Consider the following 10,613-nt stretch of genomic DNA (forward strand, 5'->3'; position numbering starts at 1 on the left):
TCATTGGAATTATTTACGACGCTCTCTCGGACCCCTATGCTCTGCTTACACTTTAAAGAGACTATAATGTGTATACAATCAAAAGATGCAGGCGACATAAGACCAGGAGATTTGTGGTACTTTAGGGAATGCTTATGCTCAGCAGTGGATGCCAGTAAGCTGATGATGATGAAAAAACCTGCTGATAAGTACTATCATTTTGCAAAATAAAAATTTTACATAAATATCTGTACAATTTTTTTACCGACAAAATACCGTAACATATTCGGTTCAAAGGGCGTGGCAACGGTACCGGCATCATAAGTATCATTGATGGCAGGGGACCAGGGTTTATTCCTTGAACAGTGAACCAACTTCATGAGTACACTAAACCTAGTTAGTACATATTTATATAAGATATAATTACTAACAGTGTGTAAGTTCTTCTTTGTTTTATTAACCAATGAAGGTGAATAATCCAAAATAAAATATTTGAATTTGAATTCAATGTTCCAAATGCCAATTGGGGACAAACTTTTATTGCAATTGAACCCGGGTTGGAAATATTTTAAACTCTAAATATATGCAAAGTTCAGTTTAGTTGGTAAACACAAAATGATAGGACAGGAAAAAGAGCGGAAAGCATAACACTTTAATTTTAAATTTTCGATTTTTCCAATAAAATAACCGCGACGTCAGTACAGGGACACAGGATAAGGGCATTTCTCCAAAGCCGCAATTTTCTGTGTCCATGCACCAAACTCCACTTATTTATCAAAACAAAATTCTACAAAAAAGTGTGTAATATAGGTCAAAAGCTAACTGGAGAGCACAAAATCTTCCCAATAAACCTTTCGGATCCAATGCCAAAAAAAATCCGAAATGCCTAAAACCTGACAACCGTGGCGTGTCCCGAATGCAGAATCCAACACCGGTGTGATTTTTCTCAAAATTGAAACCGTATGTCAATATTAGACTTTAGTTCATGTATAATAAATTAGATGACAGTACTATAGTCTGAAGAAAGAACAGGCGAATGATTTGTTGCCGATTTCAGGACTTTTTTGTGTAAATACGTAACTCGGTGGATTTGGTCCAGATTGATTTATGAATTCGATATAATATGATATTTCAAAAACTAAATTTTATGGTTGTATGTAATATTTTTTATAATATAAATGTTGTAACGTCTAAAATATAATAACAATTTATTGGTCTTACAAGTATTATCGTTTAAGAGTAATATCAATAAAATATATATTTTCTGAATCCCGCGGTCTTAGATTCGATGGATTTTATGCCACCGATTTCAGAAAAGTTTCCACCGAAGTCGGAAAAAACTGCTATCGAAGCCGTATTTTCTTTGGAAAGCAAGAATTTTATACGTTTTTTCACAAAAATGTTTAGTTGATGTTATTGATTTTTACAATCTTATATTTACTATATGTGTCGCGAATCGCGAAGAATAGAAAGAGAAAGAACTTATAAATTAATACTAAAGACAAGTAGGCCAATTCCCTTGTATCCAATCCGGAAAAGAGAGATGAGGGATTTTGACGTTTGAGACGAGAAAAGAAAAAGGTGTGGTTGGATTGCGAGAAAAATGATTGTAGTTTCAGTGATTGTGGGAAATGGAAGATGAGAGAGAGTTGGGAAAGTGGGAGAAGTGACAGGGATGGATGGTGGTCGGACCAGGTTCGGTTAGGTTGCTGAGGGAGGGTCTGAGTACCTCTGATGATCCCTGAATTAGATTGATGTTTATGGGAGGGCACGGGGTGCCTCTAATGATCCCTGAATGCGAGTAAGTTAGGGGCGAAGTTGCCTCATGTCTCTAACACGAATTACAAAGGAAGCAGTTGACCGGGATGTGGAAAAGACCAGACGGTAAGAAGTAGAAAAAGGACAGATGGAGAACACACTAACAACCGAAGCAGATCTTCGAATTTGTAGAATGTTCATATTGGGAACATTGTAAGGTAAAACAAAAGAATGTAGGTTGTGTACTCACTTAAATATCAGATAATAAAGACCTTAGGCTTTACATTTCGTGTTTGGAGTTCAGGACATGGTGGAGGTGCTGGGATATGTTCTAAAAACTAATATTGAGTTCGTTTTCTCACATTGTAAAGACGATTGTTGAATGAGATAGAAAGACATTTGAGAGTATTGACGGCTTTAGGGGAAAACACTGATGGATCACACTTAAGAAGTATAATTATGGAAAAGTTGCCAAGAGACATAATAATAGAACTGAAAATGCGAATGACCTCAGATGAATCTGCGTCAATGATCAGGAAGCACCTGGAACATATAATCACAGCGAAAGAGTGTAGTAACCCGGTTGTACTGAGTTTTCACTACCAAAGTTCTCGACTGAAGCAATGTTCACTCAGAGTGGACAAAGTCAACGACTCAAGAAGTCTATCAGACAGTACACAAGCAATAAATACATTGATAGGCAGAACAATAAACATTTAAATAGAAACCAGGGTACGGTAAACAAGACTATGAAGAGAAAATTTGACTCGGACAAGAAAAATTATGGGAAAAGATACCGCAAATCATGTTATTCTGTGAAGGTGCACACTTCAATGATGAATGAAACATTGTAGCTTCCGTTGCCAACAGAAAGAGAAAATTGATAGATCGCTGTTACGTATGCCTACAAAGGGGGCACCGTGCTAGAGAATGTAAGTTAAGGAAGAAATGCGTCCTTTGTGGGCACGAAGATCATCATAGATCTCTTTGTCTAAATCCGAAACATAGTTCTGCCACTAAGATATTCCAAATTAAGGTAATGAGCCTCGGGATATTACAAACAGCTGTTGCACTAATAGAAAATGGGAATTGCTCTTGTTATGATCGTATTTTGTTAGATACAGGCAGTCAAAGAACATATATCACATCATCTTTAGCCAAGGAACTTCATCTACCAATAAAAGACAATAATCGCCTCTTAATCTATACATTTGGGTCAAATAAACCTAGAACTATCAATAGCCTAGTGGTAAATATAAAAATCACTATACATAGAGGACAAATACACCTCATACAAGCAAATATAATACCTCATATAACCAACAAAGTGGCATGCCCCAAAGATTATCTTGCTATGAACCCTAATGACACAAAATATGACATGGTTGATGATGGATCACTAGGGGAACAAATCGACCTTCTCATTGGGAATGCAAATACAGTCTTAGATGCAGAAAAAAGAAAACAGTGGGAGGATCTACAACACGCATTGACAGAACTACATGAATATAAATTCCCACGTTACCTGGATGGATGGTTGCAGGGAATCTAAAATTATTGAGATACACTGCTTTACAGATGCTGCAAAGTACGCATATGCCGCAGTGCTGTACCTACGAGCATATGATCCCATCAAATAACCATATCATTGGTAATGTCAAAATCCAGATTGACTCCTTTAAAGGATATGGAGAATCTTCATGTTCCACGAATGGAATTACTTGGATACCTTATGGGACCCTACAAATACTCATCTCCAAGACCATCCGAAGAGTACTCAAGTTCTTGCGGTTGGGGAGGGTCTGATCGAACCAGAAAATACAAGAAATGAAGAAGAATTAGAAAGTGAACTGGAAAAAATAAGAAATGATGATGAAAGTAAATGAAAGACAAGTTAACCAAAGAGTCATCATAGACGAGACTGAGACTAGAAGAGAAGAAGTTATAAGAGAGATACTTAAATTGCAGGGGATATGACTAGTTTCAAATGGAATCTCAACTTATTTCTGGATGATAAAGGAATTTTAAATGTAAAAGTAAGGAAGGTAGATGGCGCATTAGCCTCAGTAGTATCGGCTCCAAAATAAAATAATTAGTATTTGTTCATACTCCGACTAAAACTAATTACTATATAGTAGTCTTAGTTACTATCAAGGCGTGTGAGTGTTATGTGCGTGGCACATTGACTTACAAGTGGCATAAACATTTAAACAAGATACCAAATGTTAAAGTGAACTTGTTTTTCGTATACATATTATCCACTAAAAGACAATAAAATCATTGTTGTTGTTATAAAACATTGTTCACAATTGAAATATAATGCAATAATTAACAAATGTACCTAATACAATCACTTTAAAAGGAATAAACCACGAATAACCAGTGGTGTTAAATATTGACAGTTACTTCGTTTCGAATTTGCAATTTGTCAAAAATAAATGTAAATACTACCTGTGTCGAATTATTATATTGATTCTTGATATAGTGACGTCTAGGAGCAAACGCTTGAACTATCTAGCGCGTTCAAAGACAAGCGGGGTAACAACAAATTTATCGCATAATTATTTGCTGGGCTTCTTCAAGTACCGCGAAAGGATTAGAGATGGCGCCACTTGCTTCTTTTTACACTTGTTCGGGATGCTTGCAGAAAATTGTAAGTCGTCTGTTTTTGAGATGCTGACTGTGTTCCAAACACTTCGATATTGTATGTGCAAATATCTCGGAAAAGCGTTTCTTAAATACTATGACTATACACCACAAAAAAACCTGGAAATGTCCGGAGTGTGTAAATAAAAAACCAAAAGGCGACAATACGAACACCCCAGTCAAGCAGGATGCGACCGCTAGTTTGGTTTGTGCTGACTTACGGCCGCTTTCTATATTTTGATCCTGAATCTAACATTGTTTTCTGTCCAGATTTTATTCGATCCATCGATCGCTGCCAAATCTGTATTTCAATATGTCTATCTCGGCTCTAGCGCCCTTAAAAAAAAGGATCGGTCGTATATTTACTCAGACTACTATACTAAACGTCAGAGAGCGTTTAGTTCCACGCAATCGGAGTAAAAGATCATTATATGAATTAGTGAATAAAATGGTGGTTATGTTTCTAAGATTAATTTATTGATACACGTGATTTTGGCAAAAATATAAATTAATTGCAAACTTTCAAGTATAAAATATTGAAACCGTAAGTACGGCAAGAATAACGTGTTTCGAGGAACAGAACGGAACGTCTATTGTCCAGAACGGAACGTTTATTGTCAAACGAGCGGGACGGCCATATAGGATGGAAAAAAATAAAGGGACGGCGCGCGGCGGCGGCGAAGTGTTAGTGTCAATTTATGTTTTGTTGATGTTTGTTCGTATTCGCGACGTGATAAATAATCTAAATTATAAAAATACCGTTTTGATTTAACTTTGATAAACGGCATTATTTCAGTTAAAACAAATTCATCTGATGTTTTGTTCAGCCTAAATTTGAATGTAAATTCAGCATCAGTTAAACTTACCATGAAGTTTATACGCCTAAACGTTCTTGAGGACACAAGCTGCTCTTGGTCGCTGTCGCTATTATCTCCGATAACTGAGCAAATGTTCAAATTCACAGTCGCTATCACTTAAAAATAACTTCCATTTTTACACGATTACACAGTACAATCGGTCAAAATTGGAGGATTGCTACTATAGATCGAACACGTGCAAAATCCGATTTGTCAAAACTATGGATTGGATATTGAAAGCGCACAACTGTCACTACCATACAAATGTGAATCTAAAAATGCTATAACCTTTTGTTATTACATGAAGATCGTCATGATGGTTTCAAATAAATATCTTAAAGTTGGTCTATTTAACCCGGGCTCACTCGGAAGGAATCATGGTGATTTAATTGTGGCAGTCATGCAACATTCCATTGACGTGTTAGCTGTTAAAGAAACGGGGTTACGTCCGAACGAAGTGGGAAGGGCTTCGTGTATACCAGGGTACACGCTGCGCAGCGCCCCGCGCTCCACACGTGTGCGCGCCGGCCGCGGCGGCAGAGTCGCTTTTTACCTTAAAAATGGAATTTATGCTCGCGCTTGTGACCATCCTGTTTGTCTACAGGTGGAATAAATGTGGCTTAGAATTAATGTAAATGGCATCAAAATTCTTTTAGGTACTTACAGCGTACCGCCCTCCTTGGCTTACCGTTGATGTATTTTTAAATGCAATTGCTGATTCTATTAGTTCATTGTTGTTACGATAATTTAATACTCCTTGGAGATTTTAACATTAACTTATTAGACGCTACATCTGTAAATTCGAGAAGAATACTAGATTTTATAAATATGTTTCATTTAAAACAAATAGTTGATACACCCACCCATTTTACCGAGCATAGTGAAACCTTGATAGACCTTGTTTGCACTGATGCTCCCTATCGCAGTGTGTCTGCCGAAGTGAAAGGGAGTAAACTCTCAAATCATGCTTTGGTCATGTGTGAATTTAATTTTAAAAAGTTTAGGACTGTACCAAGGTGTGTGACCCGACGTAGTTTAAAAGACATAAATTTGGACTATTTTCAGAATGACGTCAGAGCCATTCCATGGCATATTATCTTAAGCTTAGAAAATGTTAATGACATGGTAATTTCGACAACTGACTTTATTATAAAACTCTTTAATTTACATTCTCCTACCAAATCGGTTTTGATCCATGATCACTCATATCCATGGATCACGGAGCATGTAAAGCTAATGATGAGATTGAGAAATGAAGCTCACACACGATATCACAAAACCAAAGATGTGACACATAAAAGATATTACAAAGATCTTAAAAATGTAGTGAATACCTCCCGTGATCTTGAAAAAACATGTCTGTCTGTTAATATGTTGCATATTTTAGGCAACATATTAACAGACATATAAAGGACGTTGTGGGAAAATCTCAAGTTAAATATACTTCCACCAAAACTTGAATTCGACCTTCCATCTCATCTCTGCTCGGCTGATGATATTAATAGACACTTTTTCAATTTGCCTGAATCCTATACCGATGTCTCAGTACTAGAATATTTTACGCTTCATAGAGCTGGAAATTTTGTCTTTACTCTCAAAATTATTACTTCTGCATCTATTTTGCGAATTATTAACAGTCTTAAATCTAATGCCCTGGGAGTCGATATGATTTCCTTGGACATGTCACTGTTAACGCTCCCATATACCCTGAAAACTTTAACATCCATAATTAACACCTCGATACTTTCTTCAACGTTCCCTGATCTTTGGAAAACAGCCATCGTACAACCTCTCCCCAAAAATACAAATCCACTTGCTTTTAAGGATCTTCGACCAATTAGTATACTACCTTGCATGTCTAAGTTGTTGGAGAGGGTCGTATGTCAGTAGCTCACAGACTTTTTAGAATCGAAAAGTATTCTTCCCCAGGTTCAGTCGGGTTTTAGAAAAAAAACACAGCACCTCTACGGCTGGAATGGATGTCACTGGGAACATTTAGGAGGCTCAAGACGCAGGAACTGTACTTGTGCTTCTTGATTTTTCCCGTGCATTTGATACAATAAATATTTCTCTCCTATTATCCAAATTAGTGTATTATGGTTTCGATGAGCCTTCAGTGAAATGGTTTGGTAGCTACCTGAATAATCGCTCTCAATATGTACAGTTTGGTGGGAGAGATGGTTCTGTGTCTTCGTCGTCCTTTGCCCATATGCGAAGCGGTGTCCCACAGGGTTCGATCTTAGGACCTTTGCTCTTCATTCTTTACATTGCAGATATCATTGGCTGCATAAAGCACTGCAAATTTCACTTATACGCAGATGACCTACAATTGTATCTGTCTTGCAAACCAAACGATATTGATTCAACAGTCGAAATGATAAATATAGACCTAGAGAGGATTTGTCAGTGGTCAAAACGTAACTCACTCACACTAAATCCTAACAAGTCCTAGTTTATAGTATTAGGCTCAAGGATACAGGTTTCGAGAATGGCTTCGAGAGAACCTCAATTAACTATTCACGGAGAAGCAATAGCTGGTGTCCGTGAAGCGTGCAATCTAGGTCTCATAATGGACTCAGGGCTACGTTTTGAATCTCATATAGTAGAAGTTGCTCGTAACAGTTTTTATCGCCTAAAAGTTTTATATAAGATGCGAGATTACATCAGCATGGATTTACGGTGGAAATTGGTGGAATCCTTGATTTTATCTAAATTTAACAATGCAGATACAGGTTATGGTTCTCTCTTAATACAGCGAGTTCAAAATGCATGCCTAAGATTTTGTTACCCAATACCTCCTAGAAGTCATGTATCGCCATTTTTAAATAAAAATAAACTATTAAATATGAATTCACGTCGGTATATACATTTTGTCACTCTACTCTTTGGTATAATAAAACATAAAAAACCGTATTACCTATATAAAAGTTTAATATAGTCTTCGCAAATATAGTTTTCGAGTGTGTGCGTTTGTGCGTTATAATTGCGTCTTGGTCGGCTAATTGTCCAGTGCCACAGAACTGTAGCATTTCAAGGGAGCTTTAAGTATGCCGCGGCAAAAATGTGGAATGATTTGCCTCCTCCTATTCGCGATGTGGCTTCTTTATCTGGCTTTCGCAAAAGAATTAAAAAGTTTACGCTAATAGGACAAATGAACGGCATCAACATTGACTTACAAATAAATGGACGATGGGTCTAATACAAAAACCACGAAAAAAATGTACCAAGTCAACTTATTCGAAATTTAAATTGTAATGTCATCGCAGTATCGCGCTGTCAGTAGAACAAATGAAGACTAAAGCGGAGTGTCGCGCTCTGTATACGATTTTAGCGCCTTACAAGTGCGGACACTTTTTAGCGCGGACCCGACGTCCATATAATTGTAAGTCAATGGGCATCAATCACTAAAGCTAGTTGTCAATTTATTTTAGTATTATTATGATTCGGATATTATTATTATTATTATTATTATTAATTTTGTTATTTTATATTGTTTAAGAGCACGCTGCGTATTGAAATTTTAAATGTTTAGGTTACGGATAAAATCCTTGTTATTCTTTTTAGTTTTTGTTAAATAGGCATAGCCATCAACCTCTTCTCAGGCTCCAGCTGAAAATCAGCGCTGTGACTCTGCCAGCATTAAGCTGAGCTGGCTAGCCTTTTCGGCTATTAATTATGTACTTAGTAATATATATATTGCTTGTTTTTTTTTAGTGGTTTATTCTTTAATTTAAATTTAGATTAATATTATTGTTATTATTTGTATATTTTATTTGTAATATCCGAATAAATGTTTCTTTCTTTCTTTCTTTAAAGGAAGTATGGGTAAATCTGGACGTACGATATGAAATACCCAATCTTGCTAGCAGGCAATTGTGAATTTACACAAGAAGTTATACGAGATGAACATGCTAAAAATTACCATATGGGCACTACACATACTTTGAATCAATCAAGGCAGAGGTATTGGATTCGTAAAGGTAGAAGCCAAGTAAAAAGGGTCTCAAGACAATGCCCCCAATGCATCAAACCTGGAGGTGGTCCTTATAAACTGCCAGAGATGGCGCCACTACCCGAAGAGAGAACTACCTATAGTAAAGCTTTTATTTTCACGGAATTAGATTACTTTGGGCCTACATTCATTACCTGTGAAGAGAAAACGGAAAAAAGATGGGTTTGCTTATTCACCTGACTGGCTGTAAGGGCAATCCACATGGAAATTGTGAGAGACCTTTCTGGGGAAGAATGCCTTTTGGCTCTAAGAAGATTTATTGCGAGTTGAGGTGTGCCAGTATTAATAACATCCGATAACGCATCTCAATTTAAAATTTCAGCCGAAGTTTTAACGGGAAATTATTGCATAGAACAAGGGATTAAATGGAGATTCATTCCAGAACTTGCCCCGTGGCATGGAGGTTTCTAAGAAAGATTAATTGGCTTAGTAAAAAACTGCTTAAAGAGAACTTTAGAGAAGCAAACTCTCACTGATAATCAATTCTATACTGTTATCAAAGAAATGGAATCGGTTTTAAATATCTACAGACTCGGAGCACATACTGACGCCAAGCGATTTATTGAATTTGGGGAAATGTATTATGATTGAACCATCTGGAGAACAGCTAATTACAGAAAGGTTGATTAATTGCGTTTTTTCTGAAGGTGTTAAAGTAGATCCGTAGTACTCTAATTCCGTCAATTAATTCCTTCGTGTTCTTGTCAGTCCGGCAAAAGACCGAGACAGAGTAACCGGCAAAAGACAAAGCGCGATTTTTAAGTCAAATTTCGTCATATTTGGTAAAGATGATAGGAAGCTGTAAGAGAAAGGGTAATACTATAAAATAAGAGAAGAGGAAGAACGCCACCTGTGTAGGTTTTTGGTGAAATTTGATTGTAACATGTAGTTGCAATAAAGAAACATGTTTATATTGTTAATTTTTATTCAGTTTACGTTGCATCTTCAACAATAAAATATAGTGATTTATTTGATCCGTCCTCTCGCATACGGAGACATAGAGTTCGTGGTGAATAAGTATATATCCTTGGCACTGAAAAAATAACTTTTATAAAATTATCCGTATAATGAAACAGAGCAACATTTAAACTGTATTATTTGGGTACCCGCTACCGCAGTCGCATTTTGTTGTTGGGTTAAACGCTTATTTAATTTCAAAAGCTTCAAAATACGTCGCCCATAAATTGCTGCAAATGCTTATTTTAAGGATATGAGAAATGTAATAGAGTTCAAAAACAAATGAAAATTTCTTCTCCATAAGTTAGATAATAAACAATACTTTAAAACGAGAGTCAGATCCTCTATTTTCTTACAACTACCCTGTTTGTACAGGGTAGGAATAATAGTTTGAAAGTCTTACT

At 36.5% G+C, this 10,613-nt stretch overlaps 1 protein-coding gene across 1 annotated transcript in view; it reads right to left on the reverse strand.

Moving 5' to 3' along the window:
- Positions 1–10,218: 10,218 nt before the first annotated feature.
- LOC113227091 (pancreatic triacylglycerol lipase-like) overlaps positions 10,219–10,613 on the reverse strand; it is a 13,389-nt gene continuing 12,994 nt past the window's right edge. The window contains exon 6 of the mRNA XM_026459965.1: positions 10,219–10,285. Within this exon, the coding sequence (XP_026315750.1) occupies positions 10,219–10,285 (67 nt within the window). The remainder of the gene's footprint in view (positions 10,286–10,613) is intronic.

This window comes from Hyposmocoma kahamanoa, unplaced genomic scaffold (assembly GCF_003589595.1).
Source record: "Hyposmocoma kahamanoa isolate Upper Pololo Valley unplaced genomic scaffold, ASM358959v1 202, whole genome shotgun sequence".
Classification (NCBI taxonomy): Eukaryota; Metazoa; Arthropoda; class Insecta; order Lepidoptera; family Cosmopterigidae; genus Hyposmocoma; species Hyposmocoma kahamanoa.